Here is a 21487-nt window from a genome sequence, read left to right on the forward strand (position 1 = left end):
CTCCAAAGAAGATATACAGATGGCCAACAGACACATGAAAGAATGCTCAACATCATTAATCATTAGAGAAATGCAAATCAAAACTACAATGAGATATCATCTCACACCGGTCAGAATGGCCATCATCAAAAAATCTACAAACAATAAATGCTGGAGAGGGTGTGGAGAAAAGGGAACACTCTTTCACTGTTGGTGGGAATGTAAATTGATACAGCCACTATGGAGAACAGTATGGAGGTTCCTTAAAAAACTAAAAATAGAACTACCATATGACCCAGCAATCCCACTACTGGGCATATACCCTGAGAAAACCATAATTCAAAAAGAGTCATGTACCAAAATGTTCATTGCAGCTCTATTTACAATAGCCAGGACATGGAAGCAACCTAAGTGCCCATCATCGGATGAATGGATAAAGAAGATGTGGCACCTATATACAATGGAATATTACTCAGCCATAAAAAGAAACGAAATTGAGTTATTTGTAGTGAGGTGGATGGAGTTAGAGTCTGTCATACAGAGTGAAGTAAGTCAGAAAGAGAAAAACAAATACAGTATGCTAACACAAATATATGGAATCTAAGGAAAAAAAAAAAAAGTCATGAGGAACCTAGGGGCAAGACGGGAATAAAGACACAGACCTACTAGAGAATGGACTTGAGGATATGGGGAGGGGGAGGGGTAAGCTGTGACGAAGTGAGAGAGTGGCATGGACATATATACACTACCAAATGTAAAGTGGATAGCTAGTGGGAAGCAACTGCATAGCACAGGGAGATCCGCTCGGTGCTTTGTGACCACCTAGAGGGGTGGGATAGGGAGGGTGGGAGGGAGGGAGATGCAAGAGGGAGGGGATATGGGAACATATGTATATGTACAACTGATTCACTTTGTTATAAAACAGAAACTAACACACCATTGTAAAGCAATTATACTCCAATAAAGATGTTAAAAAAAAAAAAGAATGAGTTGTTGAATTTTGTCAAATGCATTTTCTTCATCAATCGATAAGATCATTTAATTTTTCTTCTTTAGCCTATTAATATGGTATTACATTGATTGATTTTCAAATTTTGAACCAGCCTTGCATCTCTGCAAGTGGAATACCCCATCCAAGTAGAATAAACTATTACATATTGGGGAATTATCTTGTAACCTAATGTAAACATGACTCCTAGACATTCAAGGCTGCTGCTAGCCTATGTAGTACTTTTGCACAAATTAGAAAAAGGTGTCCCTTCCTCAAATAAAGAATATGGCCAACTACCTAAGCCCAACTTAGAACCAAAACCAGGTAACTGCCACAAATAAGAAGAAGACGCCTAAAGCCCTGAAAATTTAGTTTCCATCGAAAGGAACTCAAGATATAATTGTAGAATCATTATTGGTAATATTTTAGGAACCATGGGAAAAGTGCCAAGAAAAATGTAAATATTATCTCAGTTTTTCCAAAGAGAGGATTCTAAAAATTGAAAATAGTTAATCTAACGTAAATCCTTGGGGAGATTTCAGAATGAATTTTTAAACAGCTGGTCTGTGATGATTTAGAAAATAGGGAGCCAGCATAGATTTACTAAAAAGGAATATATAGGACTGTCTATATTTTCCTCTCTGAAATGGTTGAGACATGTCAGAGGAATGTAACTGCATTTAGAATAGCATTTAAAACATTTAAAGAGTAGATCCCGATAGGCTTGCAGGCAAAAATTGAAATAAGAGAAGCATGGGCTGGGAAATAGAGGTATATGATAAAGAGCCTAACAGGAAAGACTGTATTGTTAATGGACTGAGCCAACTCAAAAGATCATGGATTTGCCCAGTACTAGTCAATAATTTTACAGGTGATTAGGTAAGAAAATACATGGCATGCTTATGGGGAAGGCACAAGGTAGTTAAGACTACAGAAATTAGATGGATCGAGCTTCCAATTCTAAGTTTACAAACTCATCAGCCTCAGTTTCCTCATCTATAAAATAGGAATAATAATGCTTCATAACTGTTATAATGATTCATAATATTGGTGTGCTAACTAAATAAGATATTATAGGTAAAGCACAGAGCCTTGTAGCACTCACGGATTTGGGGTTTTGTTATGTTTGCTTCTGTTATCACATTTGCTGGTGACACAACTGGCAAGAATAGCTGATATATTGTGTATATTGTATGGGGATGACAGGATTAGCCTTTGGTTTCAATTTCACAGGAACAAAAGGGTCAAAAATCGTAATGACTTAACATCTTTTGAGGTGAAGATCTAAAAGTTGCCCAAAGGGAGCTTACCAGAAGCTAACAGCGTGACTATATGCCAAACAATCCAAAGCTTTCTCAGACTGCACCCCAAGATGATTTTCTACAGAACAGACAGTAATAGCCATTCTGTATTCCACACTTGTCAGTCTATATTTGAAAAGCTGAGTTTGGTTCTAGATGCTCTGTTGTCAAAGAGAAAGTAACAAATTGGACCAACCTTAGGGACGAGTCATCAAGTTAACAGAGATCCTATAAATCTTGACCTAAGAGAACCAGATAAAGGGGGTGTGTCACCAGGAGGCTTAGCTGGGGCACGACAGCTGTGTTCTAATCAATTGAAGACTGTTAACACGGAAGACATGTCTTCTTTGAGATCTTCTGATATGCCCGTAGTGAGTGTAGATACAGAGCATTTGACAATGAGGAGTAGAAGAAAACCAACATTAAAAGAATTATTTAAGACTCTGTCTTTAGTTGCTTTTTTGTCTTCCTAAAGTTAAGTCAGAATATGAAGCACTTTATGAAAAATCTATCAAAGTACTTTCACACAGGCTTTAACGGCTCCAATGTGTCAATGTCAACTTACATCTGTGTAAGTACATCTGTTCTGCCCTGACACTTTTTAAATTGAAAGAAACACTCTGCCTTCAGCTCAAAGCAGCATTTATACCCCTCCTAAGAATTATCACTGTGGGCTCTTTACTAACTAGTACATTTGAATTGTCATCCCATCTTCCTTAGTGATGACATTCTTTCTTTCCTTAACCAGTTCATAAACTGACACTCCTGTCAACAGTCTTTCTGCAATCTCTAACTGCTTATAGAATCATTTTCCAGGATGTGTTAATCAAGGCAATAGCATTTATTCTCAATAATATACTGTACCAAGTTTTAATTACATTACTGTTTTGCAATCACTAGAGCAGTAAAATTATACTCAGATTTATTACTATACTTTCCACCAAATAATAGAAGTATCATTTTTCTGTTTTCAGCCATAGCAATAATAGTTAGTTCCTGAAATACTACTATATTATTTGTGTCCCAGAAACTTACCATAAATGATCAACAGAGTGTCTTTTCAGGGGAAAAAAGTGACAGTTTGTTTTCATTATGTTGGTCCCCAAATTTGTTGGTAGCTTAATTGCTAATAAATGAAATAGAAGAGGTTAAATACTTCTGATAAAGTGAGATTTCTACTTTGGAGCATATACTCAAAAGAATTGAAAGCGGGGACTCAAACAGCTATTTGTACACTTAGGATTATAGCAGTGTTATTCACAACAGCTAACAGGTGGAAGCAATCCAAGTATCTGTTGATGGACGAATGGATAAACAAAATGTGGCATATATATATATGTGATGGAATATTATTAAATAACATTAAAACAAGGAAATTCTGACCCATGCTGCAACATGGATGAACCTTGAAGACATTATGCTAAGCAAAACAAACCAGACAAAACACTGTCTGATTCTACTTATGTGAGGTACTTAGAGCCATCAGACTCATAGAGACAGAAAGTAAAGTGGTCATTGCCAGGGAAGGAAGGGTGGGGAGTTAGTGTTGAATGGGTACAGAGTTTCAGTTTGGGATGATGAAAAAGTTTTGTGGTTGGAGGATGGTGATAACGGCACAACACTGTGAATGTTCTTAATGCCACTTAAAAATGGTTGGAATGGTGGATTTTATGTTATGTGTATTTGCCACAATAAGAGAGAGAGAGATGCTTATTATGCAGTAAATTCTCCAAGCTCTATAAGGTGGGTATTGCTATCTCTACGTTAAACAAGAAATAAGTGTGGCTTGCCCAGTACCACGGAGCCAACTGAGATGTGAAGCCAAGTTCATAGCACACAGAGCCAAGTTCAGCAGCGCAAGCTCCCTGCTGTGAAACTGCTTGTACTAAGGGCAACTACTCCTCCACAACAAATCTCATGTCTCTCTGAGTTATTTTAATTGATTTTGTGATCATTTTGGTCCTAAGCCAACTAAAAGGAAGAGACTTGCAGGAATTATTTTGAGGTAATACGTAAGAATTGCTTTTGTAAAACTGGTTACCTTGGAGCAGAACAAAGACAGAGAAGCCCCACTACTAAGCTGCAGCTGTTGTTCATTTCTAGGTGGGATCTGCCCACGTGGATACGCAGTGTGTGTACTCGCGCGGACCTCCTTGGATGCTAAAAGCATGCTGTAGCCCCCAAATTCCTTCATGGGGATCTTTGGAAACAATTCTTTGCGTACTAAGTGCTGTATCCTCAGCCAGCCATCAATAAAACTCTGCTGGGCACATCTGAGTATTAAGAAAGGTTCTTTCCTTACTGCTACCAAAGAGAGAAACAAATTCCCTTGGGCCTGACTATAGTCTATATATCGTGGTGAGAGGCGTCACCCAGGAACGGAACTCCACAGGTCATCCCTGAGGGACCTACACACCCCCTCGGGCCTTCACCTTCCATGGTGCCCTGATTCTCTTCAGGTTCTCATCAGGGTCTTACTGGGGGTCTTGTCATAATGCCTTGGGGGGGCTTCAGACCCCATCACCCCTCTCCTCTCACACTTATTTGACAAATATTTAAGGAGGTCTAATATATGCCGGTCACTGTGCTGGGCTTTGGGAATGCAGTGATGGATTCCATATAATCCCATGACCCCAGATGTGGTTGCTGGCTTCAGGAACCCATAGTTTTAGGGGGGAGACTGGCCAGCAGGCGATTATGACTTCAATAAGCCTCTGACGAGAGCAGTCTCGGCCCTGTTCACCCCAGCTTCCTGGGTATCAGCCATCCCGAGCACTGTCCTGCGCCCTGTGCCTCCAAGTCTTTGCTCCTGGGGTCTGGAATGCCTTCTGTCTGGCTCACTTTTACCTAGTGACAATCTACCAGAGTCTAACTCCAAGCCGACTTCTCTCCAAAGCTCCTCCTAATGCCTCCACTCCAAGAGTCTCCGTTTCCTACCCTCTTCTTGAACATCTATTATAAGCACAGCACAGATTCTCTTGAAGTTCTGCACATTTGTCTCTGTCTGGAGACTGACGTTATCAAAGGCAGGAACATTGTGTCCTCCATAGCCTCTAGCACAAGCATTACAAATAGTTGGCATTTGATTCATATTGTTTTAAATCTAACGTTGCACAGTCTAGAGAATCTAGGGGAAAGAATGTTTGAATTCCAAGTGTCAGAAGAGTCTAAATGTGATAGATAAACATATTTGGCACACTGGAAGAACTGCATTTTATGTTGAAAATTTCCGTGGCTGATGAATTATTGTGAAAAGAGCTGCACCTTTATTTTGCACAAGACCCACTTTATAACTGAAATGAATTATCCCAGCTTATAGCAGATGGCTTTGCAGAGAGTTAGCCTGTGGCTCTTTGATAATCTTCCCAGTAGAACAAGTCAACAATCCCAACCCTTATCGGGTTTTTTTCTACAGAGCGAAGCTAATGGAGCAAAGAGAAATCCCCAAGATTATTTCCTCATCTCCCTTTTACTGCACCCTGGACTTCTAAGAGATAGCAAGGTCCAGAACACTTGACAATGCCATATCTCCCAGAAATAAGGCTAACGTTCATCCCCCATGTCAGACATTTATGGAAGAAGAACAACAAAGAATATAGCAAGGGACGTATAGGAGTTTGTTCCTTCAGTTTGTATCTTAAACTATAAAAGTTGCCCCTGTGTCTAAGCTGTGCTCTTCTGATAGGGCTAATCAGATGGTAAAATGGATTGCTTTATGAATTTACAATTCTAAGAAATAGAAGGAAAATGAAATGTTTAGGGAACAACAAGGTGTTGCAAAAGAAGTTTGAAAAAAGGACTCTATGTGGCTAGCAATGAATCTCTCAGTCTGTTTTTCTGGGAATGTCTTAACTTCTTTCTTGAACGATGGTTTTTCTGTATATAGATTTCTTTGTTGACAATCTTTATCTTTCAGCACTTTGAATATTTCATCTGAATGCCTTCTAGCGTCCATAGTTTATGATGAGAAGTCAGCTTTTAATCTTATTGATGATTCCTTGTAAGTGGTGAGTCATTTCTTTCTGCTTTCAAGATTTCCTCATTGTCTTTGCCTTCTGACGCTATGACAAGGATATGGTTAGGTGTGGATCTCATTGAGTTTATAGTATTTTAAGTGTTTTAAGCTTCTTAGGTATGTAGATTAGTGTTTTCATCAAATTTGGGAAGTTTTTGACCACTAATTCTTCAAATATATTTTCTACCTCTTCTTCTGGAACTCCAATTACATGTATGTTGATGTGATTGATGGTGTCTCACAAGTCTTTGAAACTGTTTATTTTTCTTTATTCTTTTCCTGTTTCTCAGGCTGCATAATCTCTCTTCAGGTTTGATTCTTCTTCGAGGGGCTTGCTGTGAGTCTCTTGAGTAAATTTTTCATTTCAGTTATTATTAAGTAGTTATCACTGGGAATGAGAATTTATTACTTATTTATTTCATTTCAGAAAATAATCGTTATTTTCAACTCCAAAATTTATGTGATTCTTTTTTTGTTATATCTGTCTCTTTATTGATAGTCTCAATTTGGTGATACATAGTTGTCATGCTTTCCTTTAAATCTTTACACATAGTGCCTTTAGTTCTTTGAAAATATTCATAACTGATTTAAGGTCTTTGTCTATTAAGTCCAACATCTGGCTCCCTTCAAGGACATATTTTATTAGCTGCTTTTTCTCTGTATTTGATCCATAATTTCTCATTTGTTTGCAGGTCGCATTATTTTTTGTGGAAAATCGTACATTTTAGATATTATAGCAACTCTTGAACCAGATATTCCCCAATTCCTTTTTATTTAAATCTTTATATTGAAAAATAAAACACATATACAAAAATCACACAAAATACATGACTTAATGAATTATCATAAGGCAGATGAATTATCATAAGGCAAATACCCTTGAAACTACCATCCAGATCAAGTGTCTCCCTCTCCTAAAAAGTAGCCACTATCCGGACTTTTATGGTAATCATTACCTTGTCTTTGTTTATGATTTTATCGTCCAAAGTATCCTTCCCTTAATACTATACTTCATGTTTCCCACTTCCTGAATTTGATATATATTTTGAGTTTCTTAATCTACAAATTTCCCCCTCCATCCTTTCTCTCCCTCCCACCCCAGTTAATTTTATTCATTTTGTTTGTTTGTTCTACCTTGCTACTGATTATTCTTTAGCAACTTTCCTGGACTAGCTCTTTAGATTCTGGATTCCCTATAACATATATCTACTGACTTCTCTGCTTCCTTTTATTAAATTCTTGCTTTTATTTTTAAACCTGGCTTCCTTGGGTTCACCCTGGGGTCATCATAGTTCAGTGATTAGCCAGTGATTGGTCAGAATATTTTCTAAATACTTTAAACCAATAAGAGTTTCACCTTTTGCCAATGGCATCTGCCTATGAAGGCACACTTTCAAATTTCAGGAAGTTTACAAATCAGCCTTAGCTTTCAATTCCTGCTTATGCAGGGTTTCAAGGTCAGCCACAGGTGAGTGACCAAAGTCCTTTCTTTTCTTAGGTCTTTTCTGGGCATGTGCACAGCCTTGTGCATACATGAAGCCTTCTAGGTTCTTAAGCAGCACATCAAAACTTTTAAATATCCCCCATAGCCATCAAATTTTCCAGGTCTTTCTTTTAAATTTTGGGCCAGGCTCTTGTTTTGCTCCAACTGAAATTATAACCTCAGGCAGCTATGATGTTAGCAATTTCAGCCAATTACTACTGTTTTTGGTAACAACCTGGGATAGGGGTTTTTCCACAGAATTGAGCTCCCAGTCAGATCAAATAGTATCAACACTCTGGGGATGGGGCTTTTCCAGGGAGGTGAGAGACCAGTCAAAACATCACCATGCGCTGAAGATAATGCTTTCAACCGAGCTCCATGAGGTGCATCCCCTGTGTTGGTTTTGAGGCTTCCGTGGTTTGTGGCTGCTATGCCAAGGAGCTGAGGAGCATGGGAATGGGGGTATCTACATTCAGTACTTTTTCTTGCATAAATAATTTTCAGTTTGTTCTCTGAGTTCAATTTCCAGAGTTCTGTAATGGTTGATGTTGCCAGTAGTTCTGCAATTGCTTTTGTGTAGACTAGGACTCACTGAGGTCCTTCCTCTGTCATTCCAGAAGTCTCACCTCATATGTGAAGTTTTCTTGCTCTGTTATCTTGAATAATATTTTCCTATAAACCTTTACGGTCATGAGAATTGAAAAAACCTATGCCAACACAAAAATTTGAACATGATTGTTCATATCGGCATAATTCATAAAAGCCAAAAAGTGGAAACAAACCAAGTGTCTGTCAACTGATGAATGGACAAACAAATTAAGGTATAAATCCATGCCATGAAATATTATTCAGCCATAAAAAGGAATGAAGTACTGGGCTTCCCTGGTGGTGCAGTGGTTAAGAATCTGCCTGCTAATGCAAGGGACATGGGTTCGAGCCCTGGCCTGGGAAGATCCCACATGCCGCGGAGCAACTAAGCCCGTGTGCTACAACTACTGAGCCTGAGCTCTAGAGCCTGCAAGCCACAACTACTGAGCCCATGTGCCACAACTACGGAAGCCTGCGTGCCTAGAGCCTGTGCTCCACAACGAGAAGCCACAATGAGAAGCCCTCGCACAGCAACGAAGAGTAGCCCCCACTCACCACAACTAAAGAAAGCTTGTGCACAGTAACGAAGACGCAACACAGCCAAAAATAAATAAATAAATAAATTTATTTTTTAAAAAAAAGGAATGAAGTACTGATACATGCTACAACATGGATGAACCTTGAAAACATCATGATAAGTGAAAGAAGCCAGTGGGAAAAAGCCACAGATTATATGATTCCATATGTATCAAATGTCCTAAACAGACAAAGACATAGAGACAAGAGGTAGATTAGTGATTTCCAAGGGTTAGTAGTAAGGAGGAATAGAGAGAGACTAGTAATGGGTACAGGAATGTGGACAGGGAGGGGGAATGAAAACATTCTAAAATTAGTGGTTACGGTTGCACAACTCTGTGAATATACTAAAAACCACTGAACTGTACATGTTAAAAGGGTGAATTTTATGGTGTATGAATTTTATCGCAATAAAGCTTTTTAAAATCCTTTATGGGGTCTTTACCTATAAGTAAGAGAATTTTGAAATTTTGGAAACTATTTCAGGTCTAGAGTAGTGATCAACTGAGTTCCCCTCTCATTCATTTATGTATTCATTCATCTATTTCATGGGGTGATTCATGTGCAGTGCCTGGCATAAAGGAAGCACTCAAGTAGGTGTTAGTCATAATTAGTCATTTTAAAAATGTAAGGGCTAGTGTACCACTGCGTAACAAAATGAATGAAATACTGACTCCACCTTCTAAGAACTCAAAAATCTAAGGAGTACACAGACATATAAACAAAAAACTACAACAATGGGAAAAGTGTGTGGCAGAGAAATATAAAAGACACTACAGGAGTACAGATGGAGAAGTAGTTTATTTAGTCAGGGAGAACAAAGGAGGCGTTCTAAAGAGAACTGACTAGAATCCCATTAGACTCAGTGATCTGGAATCATGATTCCAGATTCTCCCGGCAATAGGTGCTCTAACACCTAGTGACCTGATAAATGAGTTGAAGTAAGAGTTCTGTGGGTAGAAAGTGGAGGAAGAAGTGTATTCCAAGCAAAAAACAAAAACAAAAAACCAGCATGTGCAGAGATAAAGAAGCATGAAAGTGTATGCATGGTACATGTGAGGAAGTAGCAAAAGGTGATACTAGAAAAGTAAGTACAGAGTTTAGACTTTCTCCCACCGATGAAGAGGATTCACAGAGGACTTTTAGGCAAGAGAGTGTCCTAATCACTAGCAGGAGAAGAGAGATGCACTGGAGGGGACAAGACCGGCTATAGGGAGCCTGGTTTGGGAGGATCAAGATGAAGGCTGAACTAAGGAAGTATGAAGCAAGAAGGGTGAGGAAGACGTGGAGGAAAGGAATTGTAAGTGTATCCAGGAAGTAAAACTGAGAAAATTTGATCATCAACTGGATTTGGACAGTTAAGAGGGAAACAGGATAAACACCTGGATATTTGGTTTGGTTGACAGGATAGATTTCAATGCCATTCATCTCAATGTGGAATAAGTAAAAAGGAGCAAATTTGAGGGAAAAGGTAACATGTTCATTTGGGGGTTGTGATGAGTATTTGATACCTGTGGAACACCTGGGTAGAAGTGCACAGTTAATTGGAAGTTTAGTTTTGAAGTTTAAGAGTTATGAGCTACAAATAGATCTGTGAGTTGTCAGGATAAAGTTAGTAGTAGAAGCGACTGAGCAGATGAGGTTGTCCAAGGAGAGAATGTAGAAAAAATGAGAATATAAAGAACTGTAAAATCTTAGGGAATAAGAACATTTGAGGACAAGGGAGAGGAATAGGAACTCCCATGTGAGTGCCGGCAAGATTCCCCAAGAAATAGGAGATGGGAAGAGAATACAGAAGTCAAGGAAAGACCAAGGTTCCGTCTCAATTACCTTGAACACGACATAACTTCTCGAAACCATGGTTTCCTTATCTGCAGGTTGGTATTAATAATAACTAAGTGGTTTGTAAATGGTAATAAATGTCAGCTATTATTATAAAGTAGAAATAACTCAAGAGTTCAGAGCTGCCAAAGTGAACAACTTGAATGCAAGTTATACGTTCAGAAGGACTATAAAGGCATCATACATGAAGTTGCTGAGAAGAAAGCTGGGCTCGGTTTTACCAAAGCAGGTTGACCAAAAGAACACCCTGCATTAGATTCCCCAAAACTAGTAACTGAGCGGTTTCACCCACTAAGTACCATTTTCCACACTGAGGCCAAAGGAATCAAAGCCTCTCAGTTGAAGCCATGAATGCTTGTGAGAGTGAATTGATAACAGAGTCATGACCAAGGACAAAATACTCTCACCTTCAAAACAGAGCAATTGGATTAACCCCAGAGTCAATAAAATGTTTCCTCTGAGTCCTATCGAATAACCTGACATTTCAATGCTTTTATAAGTCGGAGTCAAGGCAAAGTGGGAGAAAAAAAAAAAACAAACAGAAATTAGGATACAGATCAATCAGTAAGATAGTCCATCACCTCCAGAAATTCTCCCATTAGACTCACAGAGTCATGAAGCATTTCCTTCTCTGGAGGAAAAAAAATTCAAACCATCTGAAGTTATATTTTTTCAGCTTTATTATCCATTCTGACAAACTTGTATATATTTGTATATATTATAACGTGTATATATTATAACTGACAAAATGGTATATACTTAAAGTGTACAATGTGATAGTTTGACTGCATGTTTTTTGAAATGATTACCACAATCAGGTTAATTATTACCTCCATCACCTCACCTTTTGTGTGTGTGTGGTGAGAATGCTTAAGTTCTACTCTCCTAGCAAATTTCAAGTACATGACACAGTATTATTCACTCTAGTTACCATGCTGTACATTAGTTCCCCAGAGCTTATTCATCTTGTGGAATTATAATTTTAGTGACACATTACAGGGTTAATCATTTTCTCTTTGGGGACATTGATTTAAAATGTTGTGTTCCGGACAGAGAAAACAGACTTGTGGTCCCCAAGGGAGAGGGTTGGTAGAGGAGATGGTTGGTAGTTGGATTCGAAGTTTGGGATTAGCAGAGGCAAACTATTATATAGAGAATGGATAAACAACAAGGTCCTACTGTATAGTGCAGGGAACTATATTCAACATCCTGTGATAAACCATAATGAAAAAGAATGTGTATATATATATATGTGTGTGTGTGTGTGTGTGTGTATATATACATACACACACATTTATATATATATATATAGAGAGAGAGAGAGAGAGAGAGAGAACTGAATCACTTTGCTGTACATCAGAAATTAACATAACATTGTAAATCAACTATACTTCATATAGGTTATTATCACTATTCTTTTCCATTGTGGTAAATCAACTATACTCCAATAAAATTAAAATATTTTAAAACATTAAAAAAAACTATACTTCAATAAAATAAAAAATTTTGTTTAAATGTTGTGTTCCAAGTATTATTGCATTTTCTCTTTTTGCAGTGGCACTCTTACTGATACACTAGCCAAGTGTGTTTGTCTAGCTGATCCACAGACACCTAAGGGCGTCGTCCCACCTTTGGGTGCAGTTAAAGGACATGATAATGAATGGGGCTCAACCAGGCCAAAATCTCAGTTCAGTTGGGATAAGCCATGAGAGGTTAACTTAGCATAAGCAATCTGGGGAGAAAGTGAAAAATGATGGATGTCATTTGAATAGGCTAACATTGATAAATAATTAATCTTACACGAGAGCTAATATTTCTGAATAGGCACACTCCTTTCCTTCCTAGCAAATCAACTTCCTCTTGAGGTGAAAATAATCACTGCATTCTTTTTTGGAATTTCTTTCATGAGTGTTTCAGCATCAGGAGCACATGTACATACTGTACCCTTTATGTTGACAGCTGTGGGCTCTGCTCTCTAAGTGGACAAGATAAAAGAGTTCATTTCCTTATATTCAGTGTATCATTAAAGAATGCATTGTTTTATCAGAAATGACTCACCAAAGTAGAACTATTCAATCTCTTCTGAATGATTTTTCAGTTTGGAATTTGGGAATTATGGTTTATTTCATAACAAGCAGCCAGGGTGAATGATTATTTCAATGATGCTTCATTTCTCCATCTCAGCCAGCAGACAGACACTCATTTCTCAGAACATTGGGTTTTCACTTCTTCTTTTGAATGGAGATCATTTACAAAACAGCCACCCCCAATGCTGCCCTGATAACCGCTTGGAAGAGCAGCATTATTTATGTTGGCAATATCATTGCTCTGGGTCAGGTTACAAAATAGCCAAAGAAACACATTTGTCACCTCTCAAGTTCTATGTGAAAGTGAACTTCAGGTTATAAGTGCTTCTAGCTAAGTCTCTCTTTTCCTAGAAGAAATCTCAAAGGGAAAATTTATTCTTCAGTTTATTTGTTTTTTGGCTGGAATTTTTGGCATGGGCATTTATAAAGTGGTCCATGGGGAATCTCCAGAATGGCACAGGATCCAAAGGGAACACTGCTAGAACAATCAGTTTCTCTTTTATGGTAGTAAAATACATAAGAGATTTCCTTTTGATGTTAAATTCTAGATCTGTTCTAATTTGTCCCCTCCTTCAGCGTAGTTGCAAAAAGTGGCTGTTAATCAAATTCTCAGCTTTTAGCATAACATTTATAGATTAATTTAGGGAAATTTTAACTTTTTTTTTTACAATATTGAGTTTTCCCTCCAGGAAATTTGATTTCCTCTTTTATTTGGACTTGTTTATTGCCCTCCATAAAATTTTTTTTTTTTTTTTGCCTGCGTTGGGTCTTCGTTGCTGCGCTCGGGCTTTCTGTAGGTGCGGTGAGCGGGGGCTACTCTTCCTTGCGGTGCACTGGCTTCTCATTGCGGTGGCTTCTCTTGTTGCAGAGCACGGGCTCTAGGCTCGCAGGCTCAGTAGTTGTGGCGCACGGGCTTAGTTCTCCGCTGCATGTGGATCTTCCTGGACCAGGGCTCGAAACTGTGTCCCCTGCATTGGCAGGTGGATTCTTTTTTTTTTTCCTTTTTAAACATCTTTATTGGAGTATAATTGCTTTACAATGATGTGTTAGTTTCTGCTGTATAACAAAGTGAATCAGCTATATGTATATATATATCCCCATATCCCCTCCTTCTTGCGTCTCCCTCCCACCCTCCCTATCCCACCCCTCTAGGTGGTCACAAAGCACCGAGCTGATCTCCCTGTGCTATGCAGCTGCTTCCCACTAGCTATCTATTTTACATTTGGTAGTGTATATATGTCCATGCCACTCTCTCGCTTCGTCCCAGTTTACCCTTCCCGCTCCCCGTGTCCTCAAGTCCATTCTCTACGTCTGGCAGGCAGATTCTTAACCACTGTGCCACCCTGCCCTCCATAAAGTTTTATCACTTTTTTCAAAAATTTCTGGTGCATTTCTTTTTTGTAATTTCTACTTATTTTATAATGTTTTGCCATTTTGAATGGGATTTTTAAAGTAAAATTTCTACTTGGTGGTGGAAGTATATAGAAAAATTATTAATTTCTCTATTTTTACCCTGTATGTAACTATTTGGGGGATCACTCTTATTAGTTCTCATAGTTTTTCAGTTGATTTTTTTTTACCTTCCAACTAATTAATTGTATAATCTGTAAATACTCAAAGTTCACCTTTTCTTCACAATATTTATATTCGTATTTCTTTTTTTTTTTCTAATTTCATTAGCTAGGATCTCCAGAATAATGATAAATAATAGCAGCTATATTGGGTCTACATCTATCTCCTTATCAACTTTAATTTTTAATTGTAAGCAATGTTACAGCAAAAAAAATTTTTAATTTAATAATGAAAGAAAAATCGCCCTGAATCCCACGTGAAAACAAACTTTAAAAATTAGTAATAAACACAAACATAGAAAACAAACTTGTGGTTACCAAAGGGGAAAGAGGGGGAGGGGGATTAATTAGGAGTTTGGGATTAAAACATACAAACTACTATACATAAAATAGATAAACAACAAGGACCTACTGTATAGCACAGGCAACTGTATTCAATATCTTGTAATAACATATAATGGAAAAGAATGTGAAAAAGAATAGATATATATGTATAACTGAATCACTTTGCTGTACACCTGAAACTAACACAACATTGTAAATCAACTATATTTCAGTAAAAATTTTTTTAAATTACTAAAAAAATAATTGTTTGTACGTGTATAGAAAGGGTAAGGAAGGACGTACACTGAGCTGCTCTGGGTAGTTCTTTCAGGGGAGTGGAATTCTAGAGCAGGAAGAAGGGGAGTGGAGACCCACTTTCTGCTTTGAGCACCTATGGATATCTTGGCTTTTTGCAAGGAGCAATTTCTACTTTTATAATTTTAAAATGCATCTGGGACACAACATTGTAAATCAACTACACTCCAATAAAAATTTTTTTAAAAAAGACTAATGTCAAATAGCAAAAATTAATTAATTAATTAAGTAAGTAAGTATATTGGGAAATTTATTAATACAGTTGAATAGTTCTGAATTTAATATATCAAATATGAATACATTTAATAAACAGATTTATTACCTTAAGTATAAAGATATTGTATGCTAAGGCTTTTTTCATTTTGCAAAAGATATTGACTTAATAAAGAAATATGTGTTCATAAAAAATAAAATAAAATAAAAAATGCATCTTGGAAAAAATCTGAAGAGTATAAAGTATGTAAAGACTTGTCTTTGGATATCAAGATTTAGAGATGCACACATTTTTAATGTCTAAAATTTAAGTTTTGTTCACTAAGTTAAATCTCAACTAAATGAGATCAAGATTAGATAGAGAGATAAATAGATGATAGAAAGATTGATATAGTTATAGATATATAACCACTTGTTGTTACTAGAAAGTCCAAAAACAAAAAGATGGCACAGAAAAGAATTGGGTACAAAGGAAAAGCTTGCAAATTACACAGGGCAGAAGTCCAGGGCAGGGCAGTAGCAGCTCTACTCTCCTCCCCAGGCTGCCTAGGAAAATATGATTGAGGAAATTATTTCCTGGGCTGAAAAAATTATAATTGCTCTCTGATGTCATCAGATCTCAATGATTTCCCATCAAACGTTTTCTTTCCTAGACCTCACGGGGGAGTTTAGCAACCACGGGAGGGCATCTCTAGTATTTGCCCCCGTGTGTAGGGTGCCACATCAGTCACCGTCCTACCCTGTCTTATTACTGCCTGCGTATTAGAACAGGACTAAACACACACTCTTCGTTGTTCTCTTCCAGGATTTCCAATGAGCACTCCCCCAAACTCCAGATCCGGAGTCACAGTTACTTGAGGGCGGTCAGTGAGGTCTCCATCAACCGAAGCCTAGACAGCCTTGACCCTGCGGGCCTGCTCACATCACCAAAGTTCCGCTCCAGGAATGAGAGCTACATGCGAGCCATGAGCACCATCAGCCAGGTGAGCCCTGTGGCTGCATCTGTGAACTGTACGAGGGTTGGTGGAAAACAAGAGGGCATGACCTGAGGAGGTTGACATCCCCCGGAATGATGCTGATGGGTCTGGCAGGAGGTCAGGTCTAAATGCTGCCTGGTTTGGTCACAGGGGGCTCCTGGTGCCAACAGTCTACCAGCAGGGGAGGGGTCCTTGGCAGATGGATAAAGCACATCAGGGGAGTCCTTGGAAATTCATTAGCAGTCAGTTGGCACCAACAAATTAGTCATTAAGGAGTTGTTGGATGAGGCTTCGGTTGTAAAGATGTTTGAAGGATAGAAGGACAGGGTAGACATCATTGGCAAAACCAAGGCAGTGTCAAATCATAAAAGTATTAAGCAGGTAATCAAGACAGGGACCCAGGCACGGGAAATGAGATACGATCTATTTACCCCAGCTGGGTCCTAGGTGAATATTGCATCTTGGTTATAAGACACAAGCCCAGTTCTAAGAACTGGTACCCAGAACTAGGGATGAAGACTCAGTAAAGGTGACTTAATGTTGCATCCGAAATATTCAGCTAAAGTTTCTTGGTGACTCCCACTGATGGTCTCAGAGAATGTGGGAGAGGGTTAGGCTGCCCAGACCAACGGAGGGTTGAACCTAGGACTCCTGGAGGGCCTGACCCTGCAGCTTTCAGGGGCCACCAGGTGAGCAGGAGGTGGCTCCAGGGCTTCCTCTGGGAGGACAAAAAAAAAGGGTATTTTTTTGTAATAATGTTTAGGAGCTCTGAATTTTCATTTATATCACAATTTTTAAAACTAAGCACCATACTATTAACTCAGCTCATATGCAGTGAGCAAAACACTGGGCCAGATTTTGCCAGCTAGTCAATGGTGAATAATGCCTAAATCCTGCTCCCCAAGTGTACAGTCCAATGGAGAGCATACAAAAAACGTGAAAGTGCTGTAAATAACAAACGTTATTTACTTGAACAAAAACACTCTGAGGTATGGGCTTCCCTGCTGGTGCAGTGGTTAAGAATCCGCCTGCCAATGCAGGGGACACAGGTTCGATCCCTGGTCCAGGAAGATCCCACATGCTGTAAAGCAACTAAGCCCATGCGCCACAACTACTGAGCCTGTGCTCTAGAGCCCGCGAGCCACAACGACTGAGCCCACGTGCCACAACTACTGAAGCCAGCGAGCCACAACTACTGAGCCCATGTGCCTCAACTCCTGAAGCCAGCGAGCCACAACTACTGAAGTCCTCGCGCCTGGAGCCCGTGCTCTGCAACAAGAGAAGCCACCACAATGACAAGCCCACGTGCAGCAACGAAGACCCAATGCAGCTAAAAATTAATTAATTAATTAATTAGTTTTAAAAAAACACTCTGAGGTAGGTAGGGGGCAAGAATTAACCATAAGAGCTGCCTTTATTGGGTCAGGCACTGTGTCAACTGCTTCATATTTTCATAATATTCATTCTTATAAACACACTGTAAGATATGTAAGTAACCAGAAGTTAAATGGGACTTTCTTTGTGGTCACAAAATTGTCACCAAGATCCCAAATTGACTGAGTAAAAGGTGTTCAGTACCGAGGATTCTAAAGAGAGAGCTCCTAGGCATGTGGTCTAGGAATATGCATTTTAACAAATATTCCAAGTGATTCTAATAAAGCAATACATTAATAAAGAAGTATTTATTAACGTAGTATATATCTGAACTTTGAAAATGCTGGCCTAAAGCATATTCAAGGAATAATGAATTCTCAAGTGTAGTTAGAGCTCAGAATACTTAGAGCAATGGGAAATCTGTTCTGAATTTTGTCCTGGGGACATTTTTTTGTACATGGCCTTCCATTCAGGGCCCAGGGGACTGGACTTTATTCATTAGGAATGGGACTGATTGAAGATTAATTAAAACTTCAGCTTTTAAGCAGGCAAAAGATATGATCAGAACTTTGATGGAGGATAATTAATGTAGCAAAAAAAATGTAGGAAAGATTGGAGAGGATGAGAAAGAGGCTAGAGGCAGAGAAGCTAGTTTGAAAGACATTGTGATCATCAAGGTGAGAATTACTGCTACTTCTGGTGCTGCTGCTGCTGGTGGTGGTAGTGGTGAGGATAGTGGTGGAGATGGTGGTGAGGTGGTAATGCTGGTGGTGGTGATAGACTAAGCACTGAAGCATCTCTGATCTGTCAGAGTGAGACCCCGAAATAGGACCACTGCTCTCATTTTGTCCCTACCATCAAAATAGAGCTCCCTGCTCTAAATGGGTTCTTGAAAAGCAAAGGCAGGGACCACAGCAAGGCTCCAAAAGCAGGGTAGGGCAGGAGTCAGGGAAAGCTGACATACTAGATTCCAGTATTTGCCTACTGTACATTTCCTCACTTTAAAGTAATCTCCAAAGGGAATTCCCTGGCGGTCCAGTGGTTAGGACTCTGCACTTCCACTGCCAGGGGCCAGGGTTCGATCCCTGGTCAGGGAACTAAGATCCCCCATGCCGCGCAGAGCAGCATGCAAAAATGAATGAATGAATGAATGAATAAATGTAATCTCCAAGAGTATGCACACTTATCTGTGCTAGGTACTGCTGTCCAGTGATACCCACTATCCCAACTCTTAGGTAAATATTTGGCACCTCATTTGGTGAAATTTGGACTTGCCTTGTTCTTACTTTTTTCACAGTAAACAATATAATGTTTAAAACGTCTTTAAGGTTATCTTTATGCTGGACAGGCTCATGGTCATATAGCCTTCCAGAACTGCAAAATAGTCTACAAATCCCAGGTGTCATACCTGCAGAATACTTCAGTGGGTTTAGAATATTTCGTTGGAAAATGTTTATACACACTTACAGCTTTCATAATTTTACATGGTTAAAACAGGAGAGCAGGTCACTTCTCCATCAGGACATGCGTCTACACAGCTGCCTGCTTTTAGTCCCTATGCTGTAGATCTGACCTTCCTTGAGACAGTGTCACTTCCTGGTGACAACTTAGTAAAGTATCAACAAATCACTGAAGAGGCACATGTGGGCCTTGATCCAGGGGCAGGTCAAGTCTGCAATTCAGTGGCGTGATCATTTCGCTTTAAGTAAAACACAGAAAGCAGAGCCATCCTAAATGGATTCCTAATGACACACCATTTTTCTAGTTCCATATTCAATTTTCAAGTAATAGAGTATCGTGAAGGATAATTTCAAACTTTCTATCGCAGTCCCAACGTTGTCATTATTCAAAGGGAATGGTTTCTTCTTCAAAGCAATCCTAGCATATATACTCTAGGCTTTTCAAAAAGTAGTTGGTTTTTGTGATGTCGGAGATATTCTCTCTTATAGATCTTTAGTAGCAGCTCTAGTAGTATAGAATTTAAGTACATTATATCCTATTCCTCCTTAAAACCTGATATATTATTGATATATTATTCATCAAAGGCTCCTAGAAAGATCAAAGTAAAATGTTGTAAGCCAAGAAATTGGTCTAGAATAACTAAATTGTTTGTTTCTGCCATTCATACCTTACAGAAATAAAACATTCCTAAAAACAGACTGTGCTTGGATGATAGAGAAAAACTGAACACCTTTTTATATGTTTATAACCTTTCTATATTTTTCTACTATATATACATCTAATAAATCAGGGGCTTTTAAACTAAGACTTAAGAAGAAAGAATTACAGAAAGTCACATTTTAAAAAAATATTTGGTATAATAACTGTCATTTCCAAATTAGTTTAATTTACATCTCAATTTATTTCAAGTCCAAACCTCAAATATCTTCATCTGGAATCATAAACTAGAAGCTCACAGACATATTTTGTCCAGTAACATGTTGAGTTTCCACATCATTTTTTTATTTTTTTTTAAGAGGGACTCCATTATCTTTATTTATTTTTTTAATAGTTTTTTGGCCACGTTGGGTGTTTGTTGCTGTGCTCGGGCTTTCTCTAGTTGCAGCGAGCAGGGGCTACTCTTCGTTGCGGTGCACAGGCTTCTCATTGTGGTGGCTTTTCTTGTTGAGGAGCACGGGCTCTAGGAGCGCAGGCTTCAGTAGTTGCAGCACATGGGCCATAGGGTACGCAGACTTCAGTAGTTGTGGCTCGTGGGCTCTAAAGCGCAGGCTCAGTAGTTGTGGCACACGGGCTTAGTTGCTCCACAGCATGTGGGATCCTCCCGGACCAGGGATCGAACCCGTGTCCCCTGCATTGGCAGGCAGACTCTTAACCATTGCACCACCAGGGAAGTCCCACATCATTTTTAAAACACGAATGTAATAGGCAGTTATTGTGCTTGGTGGTAATACCAGCAGTTTAGCTGTGACTTTTGACCTAGATCATCCCTTCACTTTATATACACAAAGAAATGGAAACTCAAATAAATTAAGCATCTGTCAGCACCCAGCTAGTCAGTGACAGAACCTAGAAAACCCAGGTGTCCTGACTCCTAACTGGTAAGTTTCTCCAATGTCTGCTGAAATTGGGGTATGGGTGGCAATAATAATGCCAATAATAGTAGTAGTAATAATGAAAATGAGAATAATGGAATAGTTACCATGTATTGCTTACCTGATATAAGCTATAAGCTTTGCATATTATCTCATTAATTTCATAGCAACTATAAGAAAGATCATTTTTTTAATTTATGAAACTCAGTCTTAGACAATTAGAGTAACTTGTCTCATTCTTCCCACTACACTATCTCACAAAAAAATATCTAGAATTTATCGAATGCCTACCATGTGCCTTGAAATGTGCACTTGTATATTTCATTTTGTTTATCCTTAAAGCATCCCTATGATGTAGGTATTATTATATGCATTTTAAAGATTAGGAAAATGAGGCTCAGAGAATTCAAGTGAATTGCCCATGATATAGTAGAAAGAGCATTAAACTACTCCTTCTTTCCATATAGAAAATAAATCCAAATGAATTTAAAATCTGAGCACTAACACAAAGTGACAAAAAGTTTTAAATTAGGGGAATATGTGTATGATATTACGGTGAGAGTTATAAATTTTAATAAAATAAGAATTATAGAAAACATAAAATAAAAGATAGACATCTAATCTAACTAAAAATCAAATATTTCTGTGTAGCAAAAGACATCTTAAAAAAAAAAAGACATCTTAAAGTTAAAATTGACAGGGGGAACATCTAAACACATCAAGAAAAAAGCTTAATGTTCCAGTTGCCTAAAGTGTTTCTACCAATTAGTATGAAAAGATAAACAACGTAAAAGAATT

At 38.5% G+C, this 21487-nt stretch overlaps 1 protein-coding gene across 6 annotated transcripts in view; it reads left to right on the forward strand.

The window, feature by feature from the left end:
- Positions 1 to 21487, forward strand: part of DLGAP1 (DLG associated protein 1) — a 328621-nt gene that overhangs the window by 134260 nt on the left and 172874 nt on the right. For all 6 annotated transcript variants that reach the window (XM_059895182.1, XM_059895179.1, XM_059895183.1 and 3 more), the window contains exon 3: positions 16091 to 16268. In XM_059895182.1, coding sequence (XP_059751165.1) covers positions 16091 to 16268 — 178 coding nt within the window. The remainder of the gene's footprint in view (positions 1 to 16090; positions 16269 to 21487) is intronic.

This window comes from Balaenoptera ricei, chromosome 14, assembly GCF_028023285.1.
Source record: "Balaenoptera ricei isolate mBalRic1 chromosome 14, mBalRic1.hap2, whole genome shotgun sequence".
Classification (NCBI taxonomy): domain Eukaryota; kingdom Metazoa; phylum Chordata; class Mammalia; order Artiodactyla; family Balaenopteridae; genus Balaenoptera; species Balaenoptera ricei.